Source organism: Euleptes europaea, chromosome 2, assembly GCF_029931775.1.
Source record: "Euleptes europaea isolate rEulEur1 chromosome 2, rEulEur1.hap1, whole genome shotgun sequence".
In the NCBI taxonomy this organism is placed as follows: Eukaryota; Metazoa; Chordata; class Lepidosauria; order Squamata; family Sphaerodactylidae; genus Euleptes; species Euleptes europaea.
This window is the reverse complement of record NC_079313.1, coordinates 63,646,438-63,670,852: the sequence shown is the minus strand read 5'-3', so window position 1 is coordinate 63,670,852 and position 24,415 is coordinate 63,646,438. Positions and strand designations below refer to the sequence as shown.

At 41.9% G+C, this 24,415-nt stretch overlaps 1 protein-coding gene across 1 annotated transcript in view; it reads left to right on the top strand.

The window, feature by feature from the left end:
* Window positions 1-1,163: 1,163 nt before the first annotated feature.
* AK4 (adenylate kinase 4) overlaps window positions 1,164-24,415 on the top strand; it is a 37,789-nt gene continuing 14,537 nt past the window's right edge. The window contains exons 1-2 of the mRNA XM_056845459.1: window positions 1,164-1,191; window positions 1,960-2,114. Coding sequence (XP_056701437.1) covers window positions 1,970-2,114 — 145 coding nt within the window. The 5' untranslated portion in view covers window positions 1,164-1,191; window positions 1,960-1,969. The remainder of the gene's footprint in view (window positions 1,192-1,959; window positions 2,115-24,415) is intronic.

Here is a 24,415-nt window from a genome sequence, read left to right as displayed (position 1 = left end):
GTAATATTAATTATCTCTCTACCATGAAAAGATTCAATTGCCTATTTTCCATACATTAAGCCTCTATTAAAGAGACAGGATATTTTACCACAGGCCAGGTCAACACTGTCCCTTAGAGATTCATACTTTGTATAAACCTCATACTTTATAAGCAAACTGACATTTAAGTCAACGGGACTTACTTCTGAGTAGCCATGATGCACATTTTTGCACTTTACTCTGCTTTTACTGCCCTGACCTGGATGGCCCAGGCTAGCCTGATCTTGTCAGATCTGAGAAGCTAAGCAGGGTCAGCTCTGGTTAGTATTTGTGATGGGAGACCACCAGGGTTGCTGTGCAGAGGAAGGCACTGGCAAACCACCTCTGTTAGTCTCTTGCCCTGAAAACCCCAAAAGGGGTCACCATAAGTCGGCTGCGATTAGACGTCCCTTTACATACATACTGCTTTTACTGTCTTTAATTGCCAGTAGGTGGACCCACTACCCACAACTTCCACCATGGTGCTGTGATTTAGGGCTGAAAGGAACCCCTGTTTATTAGCAAAGATATTAAAGCTTAGGCTATTTTAAAGAAATATTTTTTTTGCTAAAACAGTAAAGACAACTAAGCCCACCTCCAAGCTGCTTGCTTTTGGTTAAAACGTACGCATGAAATAGCTCCCCCATTTTAAAAATGACACTTTGCCCAGTTACACCTATATTTCCACTCTGTTCATCCCGTCCTATGAGAAGGTGGGTGGAGAAGGGCGGGATAGCGTCTACATTTAATGGCTGATGGGATATGTAGTCTATTTGTGTAGCGGTGCAGGCAAAGAGGCTCTCGGAAAATTAAAGCTCAGGACTACAATTCCTAACGTTCCTTGCTCCATGGGGGGGGGGGGGCGAGGTTCACTCGGCTGTTCTCTACCACTGGTATTTCTTTCCCCTGATGATGGGCTGGGGTTATTCCTGCGTGCGAACGGGCTGAGTAATTGAGAAGAGCAATTTGCGTTTGCAAAGAGACTGGGTCTCTTCTCTTAAAGGCGCAGGCGGACCCGTGGGCTAGCAAGCGAGAAGCATTACTCTCTGTTAATTTTGACGGGGAGGGGACCGATAGGTAACATGTGAAAAATATTTTAAAACGCCATTTTGCAGGCTTATTTTCCTTGGGATTCTCTCCACCCCCCCTCTTTTGTAACGCTCGAAAGAAGTGGTGAGTTGACTGCTTTACCCCCATTCCCTAGCAGGGTAGTCGTTTAAAGCAGGGCGTGTGCACTTGTGAACAGTTTTGAGGAAAGGCAAAGAACGGGAAGTATTTCTCTACCCACCCATCCCTTAACAGTCCAGAAGTCTCCCGGGAGATTTCTAGACAACTCTTAAACCCAATCAGTGTTCTGGGTTGCTTAGTGTTCCGGTGTTTTGACGGACGGTAGGTTTAGCATTCTATTCTACCGAACCCAGAGGAAGTCTTTTTGTGTGCTGGACTGCTGTCACATTCTGCCCTACCGTTGGCATTTGGGGAGGCTGGCCCACGTGCAAAAAAAAAGGGGGGGGATGTATAGTTCTCATTTAAACTTTGCACCTCTGCATCTCCTCTGCTTTGCACATTCATTTTTTACTCAGCCTGACAGGAAGGCTTAAGGCATGATAAACCGTCGCTCGCTGTTCCTTCTCCTCCCCACCCTCTAGATTGTGATGAGCATTCCTTCTTGCTCTCCAGAGGTAAGGGGGGAGGAAGGATAAACTTTTGGTGAGTAACTATGGTTGGGAGTAAGAAGGAAAGCGGGATTTACTCTGTGGGTTTGGGATGGATTGAAAGATGGGGTGTTTTTCTTTATGCTCCATGGAGCTCTGATCCGGCATTAGAAGAGTGGGAGAATCGCTTTTACTGTACAGTGGCCTGGAAAGACAGTGTGCCGTGGGGCTCTTGCGCGGTTTGGTGTCCGTTGTGGTTCCGACTGTTGTTTCTTTCTCTTGCCAGATAGATCTCAATGGCTGCGAGGCTTTTGCGAGCCGTTGTCCTGGGACCCCCGGGTTCTGGAAAAGGAACAGTGTGCGAGAGGATCGCCAAGCACTTTGGCCTCCAGCATCTTTCCAGCGGGCAGTTCTTAAGGGAGAACATCAAGGCAAACACAGGTAAGTAGGTGAGGAAAACACTGTTTTCCCCCTCCGGTATCCGGTACGTGCTGTCTGACATGCAAAGATTTATCTGGGACATGACTTTTCCAGGTTGTTGTTTGTGGTTTGTAAGATTGCTGTTTGCATGGATTTGTGCATGTTGATCATGGACCTGTAACAATTACTGCAAAAAGTTGGATCGTTGTGCTCTTTGCATGTGTGGGGTTGACAAGCGTGGCATCTGCTGTTGTGCACATTCTAGATCTGGAATCTATAGACAGCCTGCCATAGAACGGTCACATCGACTTTGTAGGAATACTTCAGGGTTCAGCGTTGTCGCAGCTTGAGTGCCCAAGTTATCTCTGAGCTTCATGCCAATGCTACAGTAGCAAAGTTAAGACAAAGATACAAATTGGTTGCAACATACCACAATCTTTTCACACTGATACATGAGGCTGGTGAAGCCATCCAAAGCTGATTGTAATCAAACTTTCAAACCCATGGTTATATGGGTTTCATCTCTTCCTTAGGTATTGAGAAAATATTCAGTTGATCGTCCTTTAATGTTAGTCATAAAGCAAGCTGTGTGCAGAGCATACTGCACTTATTCAGGGCATGGGGAGGAGTTGTTCCCTAGAGCATTTTGGAAATTAAAGGGATGTTGGAATATTTTAAAAAGAGAAAGATAGCACATCCACAGTAACACCTTTGATAGCAGTCTGTGTGTGACAGGGGTGTATTTCTGAAAATGTACTTTACAATGAATTTTGCTACACTGTGTAATCTCTCTGCGTTCTGGGCTCTTGTAATTCTATTTAATGAGGTCTGTGTTTCTAGCAGCTGTTTCACATGAGCCAAGAGAAAAGCATGGTATGAATGCTTCAATTAATAAAAGAATATAGTTCAATCAGGCTGCGCTGATAAAGCGAATGCTTATTTATACTGTGATCATCAGTTGATGCCATTCGCTGAGTTAGGAGCCAGCTTAGAGTGTCTGATGGGGACTTGGATTCAAATCCCCAGTTTGGCATGAAGCTTACCTTGGGATAGTTGCTATCTGTCAGCCTAACTTACATTTTGGGCCCGGCTGCAGAGGACATTGGGAGAGGCTCCACGCACAGTTGCCACAATGTCTGGGCCCATCCACAGTGGTGGAGGACATCAGGAGAAGTTCCAGGCTCAAAGGTGGGGGGTGGAGCTGCTCATGCTTAGCCAAGGGGGGGATTAGGATACCCCCCATGGGTTTTGCAGGTATCCGTTCTGTATATTCAGATAGCAGAGTTGGCTAAATTTGAGGGTACTTAAATCTGGTGATTGGAGCTGTGAATGGCAAGACAAATTTTTCTGCAAACCTGAATAATGTCCCAAGTTTGCACAAAAATCTGAAATCTATAGCATACATAAGAAAGACCGTATCATCAGCATATATTGCTTTATCAATAATATTCAAAAGATATAAAGGAATACTCTTTTTAATATTAATTTTTAGCATCTTAATTCTTGATTAATCATTGACCAAAACTTTTTAGCTTTTTTACACTCCCACCACATGTGTATATAGTTTGCTTCTTTCTTTCTACATTTCCAGCAGTGTGATGGAGTTCTATTATAAAACCTGTGTAGTCTTCTTGGCGAATAATGCCACCTATAAAACATTTTGTAGTAATTTTCTTTTAGACTAATACAAGGAGTGAATTTTTGTGTTTGATTCCAGCTTTTTTCCCATTGAGACATATTTATATTCTGCCCTATAGCTTGGGCCCATTTCACCATGGTTTCTTTTACTACTTCTTACTCTGTCACTAACATAAGAAGAAATTTATAGAATTTCGATAGAAATTTATCTTCTTTTTCAATTATTTCTTTTTCTAACCATGATTTTTGATGATTAATGTCCCTTTTTGAATCTGATTTGAATAATTCCTGAAATTGTCTGTATAAATACCAATCTTTGCTGCAACAGATTATATCTTCTCTAGTTTTTAAGATAATTTCTTTATTATATACATAAAGTATGTCTCTGTATTTCAGGTTATATGAAGTGGGATATATATGTAATCTATTTATCCTATCTATAGGATCAGTCCAGAGTGGTATTTTATTTTTGAAATTTAATATATATTTATCCCAAATTTTAAATAAACTTTTTCTAATAAAAAATTTTCAGCCAAAATTTTATTATCAAAAAGATATGCATGCCAACCAAAGCTTTTCCCTTTTACCTCTAAGTTAAGTAGCTTTTTATTTTTTAGAATGATCCATTCTCTTACTCATGTCACGCAAGCTGCTTCATAATAAAGGTTTAAGTCTGGAAAATTTAAACCTCCTCTAGATTTATCATTGATTAAGTTCAAATATTTTATTCTTGCTTTCTTATTTCCCCATACAAATCTTAATAACATCTTAGTCCATTTATCGGTATTGGAATAGTTTGAAATAAAAATAGAAATTTAGGGAGAATATTCATTTTTACAACTGCAATCTTCCCCATAAAGGAAATCTTAAGGCTGTTCCAAGAACTTAACTCTTCTTTGATTCTATTTATAAGTTTAATATAATTATTTTTAAATAAGTCTGCATTGTGCTTTGTGAACCAAATTCCAAGATATCTAATTTTTTGAACTATGTCTATTTTGATAATTGGGATAGTTTTTGTTTTTCTTTGTTACTGAGATTAATTTCCATAATCTTAGACTTTTTGTTCTTTATTTGAAGACCTGAAATATGGCCAAAATCTTGTAAAGCTTGTTCAATATATTTATAATCATCTACTGGATTCTCAGTAAATAACAATAAATCGTCTGCATAAGCTCTGTATTTATAGGTATAACCCCCTACCTTCACTCCTGTAAAGAATAACTTTTGCTCAGAAATGAAAGAACAGCAAGGTTCCCAAGAAGGAAGATTGGATCTTTAAACTTTTGGATTACAAAGAGTCCACTAGGTTGACTGCTCTTTACGAGGATAAAAACTTGGATAAATATGACTCAGCATGGATGCCATTTCAAAATTATATCAACTTAAAATATGGTTTGAAAATATGATTGGACTACACAAATTTATGAGTCTTAAGACAAATTTTATTTAGGTATTGGTTTATTATGACAGTTTTTTCTATTCACAATTGTTTTAATGTAGAGTAATTCATAAAATGCTTGATATAATCGAGAGAGATGAATATCAACCAGCGTAAGCTTGGGAAGTCAAAGTAAATTGAGAAGATACAACTATTCTTTGTATAGTTTGAAAGTCTCAGTGAAGAAATTTTGACATTGTTTGATTTTTAGATCTCAATTGTAACTTAAATTTTTTCTTTTGTGTTTCCTCTATTGTTGTTTCTTAATAAAGTTAAATCAATTTTTTAAAAATCTGAAATCTAAAAAAAATACATTGTTGCTTAAAAAAAGTATGGTAAAAGGAGCACCTGTAGCTTTAACAAATGGATTTCCTCAGTGGCCATTGCTTGGCAGCCACAGCATTCCAAGATTTGGTTTCTTTGAGTAAAGGGCAGGGGGAGGGGCAGGGTCTTTTCCAGGGCTGTTTTGGCCTTTGAGGGAAGATTAATCAGAGGAAGGTGTGACAGCAACCACTGGGTGACTTGATACCACCTGACTTGCATGACTCTTCAACAGTAGGCACCCTGTGAAAGCTAGTATGGTGTAGAAGTTAGAGCTTCAGAGTAAAGTCTGGGAGACCCAGTTTTGAATTTCTATCTTGCTGTGGAAGCTCACTGGGTGACTGTGGGCTAGTCATGTACTTTCCTCCTGATTTGCCTCACAGGGCTGTTGTGAGGAGACAAAAAGGAGAGGAGAATAATGTAAACTGTTTTGATCTCCAGTGAGGAGAAAAGCAAGGTATAAATGAAGTAAAAAAATAATGAATATAGCTGAAGATGGGAGGCAGATAAAAGGTAGATTGGTGAATGGCTGAGAAGGCAAGAATGAGGGAGGGAAAGGGGAGAGGATATGGGAGTTTCCAGGAGGAGGGAAATAGGAAATAGTGTGAAAAGGAGGATAGAGGGGAAAGTGAGGTGCCCCCACACAAGTCCTTGAGGGGTCCCTACCATGCAAGTGGGGCTGGCCCAGTGGCCAGCACTACACAACTGGGCTCATAGCTTTCCTAGGTAGAGACTGCTGCGGGGGGAGAGGAAAACCTGAAGGGGCAAATAAATGTAAGTTGGCTGTTGCGTGGGAAGGGGAGAAGGATGCAGGAAAAGGGGAGAGGCTTTGGGGGTTTTCAGAAAAGGAAAAGAGGAAATAGTGGGGAAGGCGGGAAAATGAGATTACTCCCACAAGTCCTTGCAGGTCCCCTCTTGTGCTTATATAATTAAGTGTAAAGGAAAGTTAAATGAAACATATGGTCGTTTTCCTAATCTGTAGCACCAAGAGAAAAGATAGTCAGTGTGGTGCAGAGGTTAGAGTGTGTCTAGGACACCCTGGTTCTAATCCCCTGTATGCTATGGCTGCCATGGAAGCTTGCTGCTGGGTGACTTTGGGTAACACTCTCAGCCTAACATACCTCATAGAGTTGTAAGGATAAAATGGAGGAGAGGAAAATGTTATGTGACTTTCTGCTCCCGTTGGAGAGGAGAAATGTGGAGTATGAATATATTTAAATAAAGTAGTGAACTTTGGTTGCCAGCCTAGGGCCAAATAAGGTATGAGGGGAGGCTAGACAACCCCAGCACATTAATACACATACAATCATTGGAATCCAACAATCTTTTGGATAAAATGGCCAACAGTTGAAGATGAATTGGCGTAGCATGGTAACTGGTTAAGGAACATCGACCAGCCTCACTGTGGTCGATGGCACCACACCACTCCCAGCGAGTCCGCTGGGAGACACCTGGGATGGCGATCCTGGGATTTACCTGGCTGTGAGCCACTAGGTTGTTCCCCCCACCACTTGGAAGGAGGCAACCAGTTCACCACCCAAGCTGGGCGTGTCCCACCCAAGCCTCCCCCCAAATCCCTTATTGGGATCCCCGATATGAAGAAAGGGGGGCATTCAGGCCACCCTTTTCAAAACTGAACCAGTCCCATGCTAACACTGCTTAACAACATAAAAATTCAATTAACAATAACCAACACAGGGGAGGAAGGGCGGGAAAAAGCCAAAGGCAGGATGACAGACGATTTTACTGTGGCATGGATTTTGGCTTGGCATGTCTTGATTTCCCATCATATAAAATCAATTCTGGTTGTGTTTCTGTCTAATACAACCCAGCTGTTTTTTAACATGTTATCATTTACCTATCTTCATTATTCTACTGGTATTTACATCTAGATAAGACTGGTCATTATACCCCATTGTAACAATTTATAAATTGTTCTTGGACTCTCAAATGGCAATCTTCTGAACACACAGTAACAATCATACTATCTGGCAGCCCATAAATACCACTGAATAAGAAATGCTCACCCCTGCACACATGCATCATTACTGGGGCCCAGGTGATATCCACAGACAAGCAAGCTGAAGCAGCTACCACTGGTAATAGGTCAAAGGCTCCATTCTTGTGAGTCCAAGAATGATTTATAAATTGTTACAATGTGGTATAATGACCCAGTCTTATCTAGAAGTATGTAAATGCCAGTGGAATAATGAATAAATAAAACTCTCGCTTTGGTCACAGGGCACCCAAAGTGGCTTACAATAACAAGAAAACCAGTTTAAAATACCTTTTCAAACCATAATAAATCAAGGCGATAAAAAAGTGGAATCCTGGCAAGATAGGTAAATGATAAAATGTTAAAAAACAGCTGGGTTGTATAAGACAGAAACACAACCAGAATTGATTCTATATAACTGGAAATCAAGACATGCCAAGCCAAAATCATGCCACAGTAAAATCGTCTTAACCAGTTTCATAGAAACTAAGAGGAAAGTATCAAAATGTGGCTTGTAGGAAAGGGAATTCCCTAATCTTAGCACTGCCATTAAGGAAGTCATGGCTCCTTCTATGGGGAAGGGTTGTGGCTCAGGGTTAAAACATCTGCTTGGCACACAGGAGATCCCTAATTCAACCCCCAGAATTTTCAGTAAGGATCAGGTGGTAAGTGATGTGAAAGATGTTAATTCAGGCTAGCCTTGTTGCTGGTTTCTTATAGTTAGATTGCAGTTTGATTTGTTTGCATACAGGCAATTCCAAGGCACTCTAGAGCTGAGCTTTTTCTGAGAAGGGGCCTCTTCTTAACTGGGAAAGACAATCACTGAAGTGAATTTTAATTTGATACTAATTCAGTGCTTCAGATGAAACAGAAGTGTTAGGCAATGTGCTGTGAGTTAAAATAATATGATTATTCTGAGGTGTATATATAAAGGTTGTTTTCCTATTTACACTTCTTTTACAGTGGGGAACATAGGCTTGCCAGGACCCTCTTTGCCACCTGAGGTTTGGGAGGCGGAGCCCGAGGAGGGCGGGGTTTGGGGAGGGGAGGGACTTCCGTGCCATAGAGTCCCATTGCCATACCGGCCATTTTCTCCAGATGAATTCCTCTGTATCAGCTGGAGATCAGTTGTAGTAGCAGGAGATCTCCAGCTAGTACCTGGCGGTTGGCAACCCTAGGGGAACAACAGCTGAATTTGCAGAGCATTATTCTGCACACTGAAACTCACAGAACTGGGGCAGGAAATAAATGATACGTATTTGAAGCTGTAGGCTAAATGTAATGGCACAAGGATGATCCTTCTTGGCTAAAGGGACATAATGACCCAGAAATTTTTTTTTCCTTAGTGGAAAGACTTGATTATTCTATTGCATCAGACTTTATGGTGTGATGTTTTGAAATGGAATCTTTCTGCAGGGCACAAGTACTGGATGCAAAGTCAAATTCAAAACTAATTATTTAGAATATAGCACGTTACATAAACTTTTTTTGAGTGCCTTGGGTAGGATAATATTGTGAAACAAGGTAGGCAACCTTCCAAATGGGTGATGCTGCTGCATACAAACCACTCTCATGTTCTCTGACAACATCTCATTCCCAACCCATTAAGCAGAGCAGGAAGTTCTCAGCCTGGCTGAAGCCATAGTCCTGTGGGTGCCCCCACAGCCTCCGTCTCCCCGACACTACTACAACAGGGATACTTTAGTAACTTGAATGGGATTCTTAAATCTATGAGCTTCATTGATTTCCTATAACATACTATATTGTTTTGCAGTCAGTTTGCTAGCATTGAATTATAGGCATTAGAGGTAACTTTAAGTTTCTGCTGTATTTCTCTCATGTCATTAAATTTGATTAAGAATGACCACATACCAACATACTGAATCAACAAAAAGAGCTAAGGTAATGAGCCGAAATACCAATTTTATTGTATGCTGTTCTGTATCCTGCCATAGAGGTACTGAATCTTCAACAGGCCGATGACCCTACAGTACTTGTATAGCCTCCTAGGTATATCTTTATATTCCAGAAGAGAGCTCTTTGCAATCTTGTGGAGCTCACATCTTCTTGCCAGCTCATATAAATAAATCATACTATGCAATGCTTGCAAAGCATCCTTGATATAAACAATGAATTAAATAAATATAATCTGAGCATAAATTAATCATAATCAGATATTTTATCAGAGCAGGATAGTTCTAGCATAATTCAGTTCTCTATATTGTTATTCTTCAATAGATCATAATTTACCCTATTACACCCTGTGGGTCTTTACCAAACCAATCCCAAAATATTTTACTAGCCTACTGTTCTGCTTCTTAAAATAGTTACTTTGTTTGCTGTCTTGTCCCTAAACTTAGATGAGCCTCCTATTAGCTTCTCCTTGTTCTTGATGGTTTATATCTGGTCAGATTGTTATATTCTAGAACAGTCCCAGATAGTGCTTTTAGAGATTGAGTCTGAAGATAGAATAATAATATTTGCATGCAACCATACTTTTTAAATCTGTCTGCTTTGTTAGCAGTACTTGATACAAGATGTTATAGTGACACAACATAAAATTCATCATATGGTAGGGTTGCCAACCACCAAGTATTAGCTGGAGATCTCCCGCTATTACAACTGATCTCCAGCTGATAGAGATCAGTTCACCTGGAGAAAACGGTAGCTTTGCCAATTGGACTCAATGGCATTGAAGTCCCTCCCCAAACCCCACCCTCCTCAGGCTCCGCCCCAAAAATCTCCCGCCAGTGGCAGAGAGGGACTTGGCAACCCTATCATTAAGGGCCTTTCTCAGAAACAACTTACCTGTGGTAGGTTTGACCATCCCTTTCTGGCTTCCTCCTGGACTTTACCATAGAGTTGATATTGCTGTTGGTATTGCTCTTCTCCTCTCAAGATGGTGGAGAATATTGAAAGATGGTTTAAGGGCAGGCTACGTGAACTTCTCCATTCTCTGGAAATAACCTTTCCAATGTCGCCATTACCCATCCAGAAAATATTACAATGCTATATTTTTCTTAACTCCTCTTAAAAGCCTTTTGGTTGGACTGGGTGGCAAATCTTTTTTAAAAATTTAAATGCCTAGTTTGAGCACTTAAAAGTCATCTTTAACACATTCTGTTAGTGGACAAAAGTCTTAAGATCCCAGATAAAAAGTTACGGAAGTTTGCATGGGATAATCTAAAGTATGAAGGGCAGGTTCTATAAACAAGCAATGGAAAAAACATAATTGGAAAACCAAAAAACTGACTGACTGCTTACACACATCCACACTCTCATGTAGCCTTCAAGACCACAGGTCATGTGGGTTTTCTTTCTATGATCATTGTCCCCTTTACAAGTCACTAAGTGTTAATTTTGGCTCTTAACTTTGAAAAGCTGGTAGTTATAGTGTTTGGGGCTTCATATTTCTTGTGGCAATCAAAGCCTTACGAATGCCAAAGGAGTGCCCTTAGATATTAGGTTAGTCATGGTTTACATACATCTAGAAAGATCACAGATTGCTAATGGCAGCTGCTGTACCAAGAAGAAGCTAATGCCTTGTGAAAGCTCAAATGCATTACAGTTTTAGCTCCATGAACTAATTCATTAAAAGTAGGAACTATTGCCCCTTTCTTTCTGGCCACCCCTTGTAAATCTGGGTGTAAGTGTTAAAAGCCCTTTGCTGTGGTCCTGCAGGGATCCATGCAGATGTTCTTGATAGTTGTCGACTTGGGCTGACTGGCTTCACTTTGGTCTCCCCTCTCCTTTCTGTGATAGTTTTAGGTAAGTGGTATGACAGTGGTTAATTGAGAGGCCTAAGTGCATCCACAATGTGCTCTATGTCAATATGGTACCATTGCACAGATCTTGTATGGAGCAATATGTATAGTTGCTATATATAGTATGTATGTATAGTTGCTCTTGTGCCTAGGGTTACCAGGTCCCTCTTCACCACCGGCGGGAGGTTTTTTGGGTGGAGCCTGAGGAGGGCGGGTTTGGGGAGGGGCTTCAATGCCATAGAGTCTAATTGCCAAAGTGGCCATTTTCTCCAAACACAGCCAGGTTACCATCATGTTTTCGGTTATGAAGACCAGAATACCCTAGGAAGTAAATTCCATTGAGATCAGTGAAGCTTAATCCCAAGTAAATGTGTGTTAGGAACCTGGTGACAATGGCATTCTGAAAAAGCAAACGTGTTGTTGGAATCATTCTAACGAGAGCTGCAAAACAGTGTTAGCCACTGTGTTGCAAGCATGCAATCGTTCTCCTCCTGTCATTCAGTTTCTAAGAATTTATTGCCCTAGAGGAACTTGCTTTGACACAGTAAAGTGTAAGATATTACAATAGAGCAATATGTGTTGCCTTTGCTGTACTAAAGTTCATATCATCTCAGAACAGCACTAGGGTCCCTTGTCATGGCTTTAGCTATCATGAGAGCTGTTCATGTTAGTTGAACTGTATTGAACTGTAACTGTATTGGTGCATAATTTACTGTGGTTAGTGTTGGATTAACTACAGTAAATGTGTTTTTTCCTTATTAATATAAGAGCCTGTGGTTAAATTGGCAGTTTGCTATTCATTCTAGGAAAATTACAGTTTTTTGTTTGTTTTTTGTTTTGCTTTAGGCTTTGGTTTTAACTGACAGAAAACAAGGTGACAAGTGAAAATCTTTTTCTCTTTGTATCCCTGGAAAAATTCCTCCAGTGTGTGTAAAGGCTGTCTGAGTAGGAGGATGAACAGGAGGAAACTTCCCTGGCTTGGTTACAAGCTTTAATGTATTCTAAACCTAATATATTTCCAGGAATGTTGCATTCATGTCAACGCAGAGGAAGAGTTGACTTGAACTTAAAGGGTGGCATACAGGAAGACATGGGTAGAATGGCTTTTTCCTGTTTTTGGTAGTACTCCACCTCATCTCAAAAGCTGTCTCTGAGTGCTGGCAACCCTTGAATTGTGGTACACAAGCACCCATATGAAATACAAAGGGGAAATTATGGAGCTTACCTTCCATGAGCAAAACTGCCCATAATGGCTGCCTTGGATCCAGTCACTATTTTTACTCAAGTACAGTAATGAGAAATGATGTGGAGAGTTGACTCTTAATGTGGACCAATGAGTCTTGATTAGGGTTGCCAACCACCAGGTACTAGCTGGAGCTGTCCTGCTATTTCAACTGATCTCAAGCCAATAGAGATCAGTTCACCTGGAGAAAATGGCTGCTTTGGCAATTGGACTCTATGGCATTGAAATCCCTCCTATCCCCAAACCCTGCCTTCCTCAGGCTTCACCCCAAAAATCTCAGGGTATTTCCCCACCCGGAGCTGGCAACCCTAGTCTTAATATGTGTTAGTCACTCATTGGTCTTTAATTTACTGAAGGTGACTGTTTCAAAGGAGCATTCACAATATAGGTATGATAATTCCAAATTTACTTCGTTGAATTTTATACACAATTGTTTTGATGGGGACATCGAATCAGTTTCCTCCAGATTTAATTTCTTCCATTTTTGATAAAGTTAATTGCATAAAGCAGAATTGGGCAAATGTTCTGGCTTCATTTTTAGCAGGAATTCCTGTCTGTTTGATTTTAAATCAGACTGAGTAGTAGTGGGACTCTTGTGTTGCACAACTGGTGACAAAATATATTCATAACTCTCATCACAATATGAAATTCAGATTTACTGACAATCTTTTGGCCCTACAACTGAACAAATATGAATTGGCCTTGCATAGGTAGGATTGCCAGGTCCCTCTTTGCCACTGGCGGGAGGTTTTTGGGGCGGAGCCTGAGGAGGGTGGGGTTTGGGGGAAGGGAGGGACTTCAATGCCATTGAGTCCAATTGCCAAACCAGCCATTTTCTCCAGGTGAACTTATCAGCTGGAGACCAGTTGTAATAGCAGGAGATCGCCAGCTAGTACCTGGAGGCTGGAAACCCTATGTATGGGCTTCCGTTTGATGAGAGGTTTTAATATTTTGCTTTGCGCCGACATACTCTCGGAACTGAGCAGCCAATAATTCTCTATTTTAATAATGTCCAGACACCAGTTTGTTTATAGAATCATAGAGTCAGAAGGGACCACCAGGGTCATCTAGTCCAACCCCCTGCACAATGCAGGAAATTCACAACTACCTCTCCCCCACAACCCAGTGACCCATACGCCATGCCTAAAAGATGTTTACTGTATCTCTGTACAACTTTTCCTTGTTGTTCAAAGTAGTTTACAATAAAATCACACAATTTAAAACCAATTAGAACCTGACAAGTTAAAAAACAACAACCAAAACCCATCTTCGGACAGAGCAATTAAAACCAAGGCAAGCAGGAGCCCTTGTCAACAGTACAGCCTTGCACTGCCATCTGAACTGAATAGCTGTGATGACCTTTTCTGGAAATACATAAATTTGATCAAGGACTTGTAAGTGGAGAACAGAGATACAAATATTATTCTATAATAAGAAGAAAACAGTTTGCAAAGTATCTGAACAACCATGCACAGTTCTGTACAAAAAGTACATTTTTTCCAAAAAAGGCAAACTCTGCCCACAGGCTTGCAATCTAAACATGCACATTTGAAGTATTTACCAGCCCCCCCCCCAGTGATGGTGTTAGTGCCAGGGTCTGGTTTGTAGAACTAAATTGTGCTGTACCCTTTTTCTGGCCTCTACAAAGCAAATTCTGCCTGAATGGTGGTTAAAAAGCCGAAGAGGTAAAGGTGGCAAGTTTTTTTCCAGCTTCCTGCAGTCATACAAGCCATTGCTGCAAATGGGCAAAGCCCTTCTGTTCTATGGCCATCCATGCCCCCTATTTCTTTTAATTGTGGAAAGCCACCAGAGGAATCCTCCAGTGCAACAGCCCCTGGTTTGAGAAGGGAGCCTCTTTCCTTGAAGCCCTAGAACTGCCTTTATCCTAGGGTTGCCAGGATCCTCTTTGCCACCGGCAGGAGGTTTTTGGGGCAGAGCCTGAGGAGGGCGGGGTTTGGGGAGGGGAGGGACTTCAATGCCATAGAGTCCAATTGGCAAAGTGGCCATTTTCTCCAGGTGAACTGACCTCTGTTGGCTGGAGATCCGTTGTAATTACAGGAGATCTCCAGCTAATACCTGGAGGTTGGCAACTCTACTTTATCCCAAGGCCAAGTTGTTTGTGTGTGTTCTCCCAGCGGAATGGTTCTGTTGTGAGCAATGATGACAGGAGTGGGTGTCCTTTGGTGGACAATAATAGATGCACGATAGTTTCTGAGCCTCCTCCTTGGTGGATATGGTGTGTGTCTAATTAGCATTTGGTTCCATGACTAAGCTGGCAGATCTTGCTCTAGACAGACCTCAGGCAAGCTTGACTTTGTGGATGGGTAGTTGACAAAACCCGCTGACATTACAGATTATGTTGGGGAATGGCATTTTCTAGCAATGGGAACATTCTCAAGCTTTTTATTTGGCTGTTAAATTACATAAAGAAGGGTGTTATTACAGGTCATCCCCAAAAGGCATTGGAACATTTTGTTGCATAATGCTTTCAGTTGTTATCTTTAAAGGCGTTAGCCAAGGTCAGTGAGAAGGTTACAGTGAAGAGTGAGTATTCACTTCAAGAGACAAATGTTGGTGCACTGTACACAGTAACTATGGGAAAAGTCACTTTTATTTTCCTTTGTGCGTCCAAATTCACATGTGATTAAACTGACTTTAATGAAATGCTCCATGTCTTTTAAACAGTGACTCATCTTTGCAGTTCAGTGAGTTGAGCTGTTGCCTGCCTCCCAGCTTTTTTTGCTGTATCATTTTCAACGGATGTAATATGGACGTTAATATGATGCTCCTGAGTGTAGCTTTTGTACAGCTTTCTGGCAGGAGCACCCCATCTATTCCACAAAAAGAAATAGCCATTAATAATAAAAAATAGAATTCCTGGTAATGAAGACGTTTTAGCATGTTTTCTGTCATTACTAAAGTTAATAATTTGTGCAGGTTTTCCCCCTCTCCTTGCCTGGAATAGTTAAGGAACATGAAGAGAGCCATGCTGGACCAGACCAGTGATCCATCTAGTCCAGCATTCTGTCTCTCACAGTAGACAGCCAGTTACTATGGAGATCCAACAAAAGGGCATAGAAGCTGAGGCCTTCCCTGATGTTGCCTCCTAGCACTGGTATTCAGAGTTTAATGCCTCTGAATGTGGAAGTTCCCTTTAGTAACCATGGCTAGTAGCCTCTGATAGACCTGTTCCTCCGTAAATCTGTCCAACCTTCTTTTAAAGCAGCCCATGCCTGTGGCTATCACTACATTCTCTGGTAACGAGTTCCACATTTTAATCACTTGTTGTGTAAAGGATATATTTCTTCTGAAACACCTTGCTTTTAAGATTGGCTGTATTGTACTTTTTAAATTGTTGTTTCAAAGGAACCCTTTATATGTCACCAACTTGGGGTATTTCTTAGCATTTATGGTGCATTAAAACAATGTAATTATAATTGATTATAAAATAATAGTAGACATCTATTTTTTTGCCATCAAGTCACAGCTGACTTAGGGTTTTCAAAGCAAGAGCCATTTGGAGGAGATTTGCCATTGCCTGCCTCCGCGTCACGATCTTGGTATTCTGAGGAGGTTTCCCATCCAAATACTAGCTAGGGTCAGAGCTGAGAGTGTGTGACTGGCCCAAGGTCACCTAGCAAGCTTCCATAGCACAAATGGGGACTTGAACCTGGGTTTCCCAGGCCCTAGTCAGACACCTTAACCACTGTACCAGGCTGGCTCTCTTGTAGATGTCTATAGAAACTCCTTTATATGTCACAAAGCCACCTTAAACATTGGTCATGCTTGCAACTAAAGGGGGATCAGCTGTTTAGTGGTGCAATCCTAAACAGAAATACACCCTTTTAAGTCAATTGATTTTAATGAACTTAGAAGGATGTGAGTATGTCTAGAATTGCATTGTTAGTCTGGTAAGGAGAAAACTGCTTCCAAGGCATGACTTTGTGTCTTGCATGGAACAGTTACTTGGCCCTATCTATATATCTTACCACTTTCATTTATTTTGATTTCATTGGTAGCCTGCCACTGGAACTAAAGACAGACCATTAAAGCACTACTGGCTATTTAGTGCTAGGAGTAAGAGCCAGTCCCAGCCATCTTTTAGCCCACCTGATGGTGCTAAGAATGGCATTACAACGCTGTAGTGGCTATGCACACATTTGATTGTATCATCTTTTCCCCTTATATTGGTAGACCACTTTTCAGCCATGATGACTTCCGAGACTGCCTTAATTAAAAACACATTAAAACAAAGCATTATGAAAACAATTCAGTTCTCAAAGCCTAACCAAATAACAGCAGCAGGGCAAACAAACAAGTCTCATATTAAGCAAAACCCACAAAAATAATGCACTTTATCAAATCTCTGAAGGCAACATGAAAAGGGTAAAATTTCATTCCCCTTGAATGCTTGCCAAACGGGGAGTTCCAACGAATGAGTCCTCTTCTCTCCCCTTCCGCCCAAATTCTGTTCCTTGATTAAGGCAGCCTAGAGCCGTGTTGGCGAACCTATGGCACGGGTGCCACTTCCGGCACGCGTAGCCCTTTCTGCCGGCACGCACGGTTCCTCGCTGGCCTTTCCGGCTCTGCCCCACCCCAGATGGGGGTGGCTGTAGCCCAGGGGTGGGGAACCTCCGACATCATTGGCAGTGGCCCCCGGACTCTCCCACAGAAGCTGCCGCCATTGCCGCCGCTGGAGCGTGCGCGGCCAGCCAGGCGGGTGGGAGAGCGGGGAACAGAAGCTGAGCGCTCACACTCGGCATGGCCGGCGGCTTCTCCGGCGCCCTCTGGGCCTGTGCGGGCGGAGGGGCATGGCTGGTCGGTGGGTGCGAAGGAGGCACCCTCTGCCCCACCCTGCTCGCCTCTCACAAGCCTGCCGCCGCGCCCCACCGAGTGGCAAATCCAAGGCAAAACCTCCCATGTATAAATGGCCTCTTTCTTTTTCTGTCTCCCTCTGTCCTTTTCTTTCTCTCCCTTGCTCCATTTCTTTCTCCCTTTCTCTCTCTTTTTCTTTCTTTCTTTCTCTCCCTCCCTTCCTTCCCTTTCCCCCTCCCTTCCCTTCTTTCCTTCCTTCCTTCCTTCTTTCCCTCCAGCGGCTTCTCCGGCACCCTCTGGGTCTGTGCGGGGGGAGGGGCGTGCAGTCCTATTCCACCTTTGAAGTGCCCACAAGCTATCCTCCAAACACCTTTCCATTTGTCTTGATATGTAGAGAGAAAACACTAAGGAACTAGTTGCCAATCTCCAGGTACTAGCTGGAGATCTGCTATTACAGGTGATCTCCAACCAATAGAGATCAGTTCCCCTGGAAAAAATTGCCACTTTGGCAATTGGACTCTATGGCACTGAAGTCCTTCCCCAAACCCCGCCCTCCTCAGGCGCCACCCCAAAAACCTCCCACTCATGGCGAAGAGGAACTTGGCAACCCTAGCCTCTCCCTCTGGGCCCCCTCTGGGGGTGGTATTCAGGTTACATTGCCGCATTGGCACTCGGCGATAAATAAGTGGGGTTTTGGTTGCAGTTTGGGCACTCGGTCTCTAAAAGGTTCGCCATCACTGGCCTAGAGCATCCACAGCTGAGGGTACCTGGAGCAAAGCTTTGTTGTCAGTCTCGAAAGGGCTCATACAGTAGAAGGCACTTCCTATTTGGCACTTCCTATTTGGCACCACAACCATTTTGGCTTTTAAAGGTGAAAGCCAGCACCTTGATTTTCACATGGGAACAACCTGTCAGCCAGTGAGGATGTTTCCAAACTGGTTTTTTATGTGTTCATGATGGTGTGCAATGTATTCTTGAGTAATTGAACTATCTGGATAGTCTTGAAGGGAAGCTCCCACATAATGCTTTTGAATACTGATCTAGAATCTCCAAAAGCAGGAATGGCAGTGGCAATTGTATAATGCTGGCGTATCAACCAAAGCAGATAAAGAGGCTCTGGGCCACAACCACTACCAAACATCCAGCAGCAAGGCAGATTCTTAGAGTACTGTGGGTATACAATGTGATCAAGTTGCAGCCAACTTATGGCAACCCTGTAGGGTTTTCAAGGCAAGAGATGTTCATAGGTGATTTGCCATTGCCTGCCTCCGTGTGGTGACCCTGGACTTCCTTGGTAGTCGGCCATTCAAATACTAACCAGAGCCTACCCTGCTTAGCTTCCGAGATCTGGCTTGCCTGGGCCATCTAGGTCACATTCTTAGAGTACTACCAGATGGCAAACATTACTTCTAAACAGAGCAGGCATATTCCCAAGCATCTGGGCAACTGCACTTCCTATTTATTTTCAGATTATTCAACTTCATCCAGTCCTCTAATGACTTCAGGCGCTGTCCAAGGGAAGTCCCAGAACTCTTTGATGTGTTGGCTAATTAACCACTGGAAGAACTACATACTTACCACGGCAGCCGTGAAGTCTTGAGTAATTCACCCCAAAACTAACATTCTTGGGACTTTTAAAACATAGGCTTGAGTTCATCTCCATGAGCTCAGCCAGGGATCCCATTAGGCAGTAGATGCAATGCATTTTAATGCAACCTTGGGTCTATCCTTACTGCCCAGCAGCAGGTAAATACTTGTTGCCGGATGGGGCCGCTTGTAAAAGTGATGAATCAGTGTGACCGTCCCTGTAATGCACTGCATTATAGAGAATCCTCTGCCAATATTGCCATGGTTAGTAGTAATGGGACTGACCATTGTTTAGCCAATAAACCAGTAGCAAAGATTATCTGTGATTGACCCTGTGGGAGTATATATTTTATATTTGCTTTCAAAAGATGGCTGCTTCTTTGTTTGGCTGTCTTGCTTATTTTTTATTTGTTTTTGAATTTATATCCCGCTCGATCTCAGCCATAGGCTGGGCTCAGAGCGGTTTCAGTGTGACCGAACACCAAAATTTTCAGTTTACTTCTGGGATGCTGAAATTGGAGTTTAATTGAGCATACAAGATCTGTTGTTTCTGATTGCCATTAACTGGGGATCCTGTTTTCTGAAAGGAAGATTTATCTTGCTGAAGCTATTGTGAAGGAACTAAAACCTTTTCTTAGGTCACAGGCTGGTAAAAGTTCTGTTTGGGGATATTGAGCATGAAACAGGACCCATTCCCTTAAAACAAGTTTTTGAACAAGCTGAAAAAGTTGACTTTTCAACAGTGTCCTTGAGTTAATATGTAAGAACTCTGGCCAGCTAAAAGCATTGTTTAGCCTCCTTACTCAAGGGCATGAAGACATTTCAAGGAAGGGTCTGCTGGGTGATGTTTTAAATTGGGTTAAAGGGTAGTTCGCCTTTAGACAGCTGGGCACTGGCAGAATATGCTGTGTACATTAGCTAGTAATAGTGTCCTGTCATGTTTGTAATTTTAATATGTAACCTGAAAGCTTGCATGTGTGATTTTGTGATATTGTGGGATGGATCTATCCATAAGAAATGGCTAATCTTTTACTTAATCTTTCTCTTCTCCAGGATAAAGTCCTCTGAATAAACTGAAAAGCTTTTATACTATCCAAAGTCTCTTTTATTCCTGCATGTTTGACTCATAACACAGATACCTGTGGTGCCAACAGCCCTGTCCCTGGACTTGCCTGGTTCTAGTCTCACCAGTTAGATATTCTAGTGTAATGGAGCACTAGGGCGTGGGGGATAACACTCTGTTTTAGTGTCCTTATTTCATTTTTTTTTCTCACTCAGGGCTCCAGCCACATTAGTAGCATCTACTGGCACTGCTATGGTGAGAACATCAAGCAGAATTCAGAAAAGCAGCAAACAAGTAATAAGGAAAAGCTCAATTGGTTAGATCAGTAATGTTGGAGATAGGATTATTGGCTAAGGAATGGAGGATCATTGCCTTTTTCTGGAGGCTGTATGAGAAACAAAATTTGGTGGGGTGTGTAGTAGGGAAACCTTTAACCAAAAGAAACCTTCCTTTCACCTTCCTTCCATCTTCAACAGCTCCATACAGGAAGAAGTCATCAGTTAGAGGAAGGAAAGAAGATATAAACTGAAATATTCCATGCACAGATAGGGCAGAGGGAGAAAGAGAATGTTTTCATCCTGTATGAAAAGCCTGAGTGTTTTTTTTTTTAAGTTTCCAAATTGAAAGACTGAGATAAAATGAAAGCCAGCAGGAATTGTGGTTGAAATCTGCTGATTTTGATTTTTTCCCTTCATAGGTGTAGTTTCATTTACTTGAGGTCTTAATTTTGGGGGTGGGGGATCTGCAACTATTTTTATGTTGTTATTAATGAATTCTAATACAGTTGAATATTTGCTTGTTCTGTTCCTTCATATGGCACACTCATGAAGCTGCCTTATACTGAATCAGACCATGGGTCCCTCAAGCTCAGTATTGTCTACTCAGACTGGCAGTGGCTCTCCAGGGTCTTAGGTAGAGGTCTCTCACATCATCTACTGCCTTCTCTTCTAAATTTAAAAAACCTTTTTGTTTTTTAAATGAAGGAGGTAAAGTGATTCAAATTCAACGATACCAGTAGTATAATATTTCCCAGCCTGGATGCAGAGCAAAACAGACAGGTAAAAAGGTTGTTCAGGTGAGAATGAAGAAGTTATCAGGCAGGATGGAAAGTTCTCGTTTCATCAGATGGAGAAGTATTATGCAGATTTAATGTCAAGCCATTATAGATGCAAAAATAGATTCCTAGTTGCACCAAAGACTGCTGGAAAAAAGAAGAAATAATTGTTGTACTTCTTGAAAATATAAAGTCAAATGTAGTTCAGATCTATATCCCTTACATTTTTTGGTTTGCTTAAATTGCAACCTGAACAAGAGACGAGAGAACTCAAACATTTGTTCAGTAATTTGACATTGTGAGTCAGACCTAATAAAAGATTTTGTGATTCTAATGAACCAGTGTGGCTTTCTATGATCTTGCCTCTTTTGGAAATAACAAATGTAGTTGTTTAAGGGAAGAGCGTGACTGTGAATTATCTAACAAAGAGACTTTGCATGCCCTCAACTTACTAGGAAATACTAGTCGATTTAGCTTTTTGTTGGTGCTGTACCTTGTACATCACATCCATATCCTGACTACTGTGTTTCCCTTTTGGTTTCTGCCCTATGTATTCCAATAACAGGTTGAGCACCTACGTTTTGACTGGCTTTTATATTTTCAGAGGTGGAGTTTCCATTCCTGCTTTGCTCTGTTGGTGAAACCCAGAATGCCTTAAACCTGTTCAGTGCGTCACCAGTGACTTATAGCCTCTCCTGGATGTGGATGTTTCTCTTTCATGGTCCTTGGATGGCAGGCCTTTCCTTACTTACAGACAGCCCCCCCCCCCAGCTTAAAACAGCTCCTTACCAACAACAGTGCACCACCCAATAGGGACATGAACCTAGGAACCAAACTGTGCAACAGACCTAGATGCCAACTAATGCCAACACTAAGGCAATACTATTATGGGTCCTAGTAACATCAGTTACTAGTTATGCTATCTTGGGCTCATCCACTTGCTGATCCTCCATTTTATTATATGCCATCATGCATCATGCCCTTGTACTATCTGTGTCGTACAAATGGGTTGGTCCTTACATGAGAGAATCAATTGACACAAATCTGACATTAAAACCCCCTCTCAACATTCAGAAACCAGAGGGGGAAACATACTGTTGCAGATCAGAGTGTCACTGTTCTACAAAAACTTCAAAGGCAATATATATATTGATGAAGTGCTGAATTAAACTCATTAAGAAATTAAACACTCTCACCCTGGCCTAATCAGAGAATTGTGTTCCCTTACTATAACTGCAAGAAGTTCAACAGGAATTACTTCTTAAAGGATTTAATTGCATCTTCTTAACATGTTGTACCATACTGTAACCCTTTACTGATATTAATTGTTTTTTTAATGTTGCAGACTGCTTCTTCCTTGATTAATTAGCAGGAATCACTGGAGCTTCTCCTCATCTATTATGTCTAACAATCAAATTTGTTCTAGTTGCTTATACAGGGAATCATACCGGAAAGATTTATAACAGGATTCACTTCCGGCCCCTCTCTGCTCCAACTCCTCTTTGTTTCTCCCCCTTCTGTGATTTTTGTTTTTAAAAGAACGCAGAAATGATTTCTTTCCCATAAGCACCTGAAGTGAGCTCTGACAATCAAAAGTTCATGCTGGAGTCCCTTTTGTTAGTCTTCCAGTGGTACTGGACTTCTGTTTTATTTAACTTAATGGAGTCTGCCTGTGTTCTCACTGGAGACTAGTGATCTGGAGACAGGCGAACTTTTCAGTCGTGTTGGCATCCTCTTGCCCCACAGCACACACACTTCCTTGCTTGATTGCTTATCTCTAGCATCATTAAGAGCTTCTGGGGAAATTCCAAAAACTTTCTCACTAAGGTGTGACACCTGGGCTCGCCCTAATGAAGAGTATTGCTGTGCTGATCTTTTACAACTTAATCAGCTTTTTCTTTTTTGAAAAGTTGACAGTGCTCAAATATATAAGGTTGCATTGATTTTTACCAATCCTCCCCCAGGACTTAACAGAACCCCAAAAAAGGTGTCGGTGCTTAGTACCAGTTAGTACTGCCACGAAAAAGGGCTGCTTTTAATGGGCTATTTTTACCCTTTTTGAGCATAGCACTTGTTTTTGTAAAGAACAAAAGTATAATGAAAATACATGTTGTTACAGGCCCAGACTGTTGAGTGCCTGGAAAACTTTCTTTGTTGCTACTATCCCAGCTTATCTGGTGAGGCAGGTTTCTGCCACTCATTGTTTCCTTTGACCTATTTTCCCCCTGTTATTGTTATCTCACCCAAAAGCATCTACGGTAATTCAGATCTTCCTTTGTCAGAACCATAGGGGAGCGGGAAGGACATTGAACAAGCTAACAGCTGGCCTCCCGATCATGAAATAAACCAAGCTATGCTAATTAGAAAAGAAAAACGGAGGTATATATGAAGTTGCCAACCTCCAGGTACAAGCTGGAGATTTCCTGCTATTACAACTGATCTCCAGTGGATATAGGTTAGTTCACCTGGAGAAAATGGCCACTTTGGCAATTGGACTGTATGGCATTGAAGTCTCTCCCCTTTCAAAAACCCACCATCTTCAGGCTCTGCCCCAAAAACCTCTGGCCAGTGGCGAAGAAGGACCTGGCGACCCTAGAATTTGTATATCTTGCAATAGAATGGGACATCAAGGAAACAAAACACATTACAAGATGTGTAAGAACATGTAGTTAAATATCTGTTCAGACTTCCTTGGCTACTGCTTGCTTATTTTATTTATTTACTAGACTTATATCCTGCCCTCTATCCAGGCTAAAGCTGGGCTCAGGGTGGCTAACATCAATTACAATATCATAAAACAGAATAAAAACATTCAAAATTCAATTAAATACTAATTTAAAACCCAACAGTTCTAAGCTAAAATAAAATGGCGCTCAATTCTGCTACACAGAGCCCCAGCCAGCCCAGAAAGAGCAGTCCGGGCCCCCTATTTTGAAGATACATGAAGCTGAATGTATCAAAGTCAGTTTTGTCTACTTTGGTCCATCAAAGTCAGTTTTGTCTACTCAGACCAGCAGTGGCTCTTCAGGGTCTCAGAATGATCTAATAGAATATAATGAGAGAGACAAGAAGAGGGGAAAGGCAGGGAGGCTAGCTCTATTGGAAACTGTGGCTGCCCTCAACCATAGGCCTGGTAGAACATCTTAGCCTTACAGGCCCTGCGGAACTGTGTTGGATCCCACAGGGCCCTGGTCTCATCAGAGAGAGTTCCACCAGGCTGGGGCCAAGGCCAAAAAAGCCCCTAGTTGAGGACAGCTGGACACTTCTCAGGCTGAGGACAACCAGTAAGGTGGTATTTGCTGAGCGTAATTTTCTCCGGGGGGCGGGCATATTGGGAGAGATAGACCCACAGTTATGATGGTCCCAGACCATTTAGGGCTTTAGGGTTTCTCAGACTGCT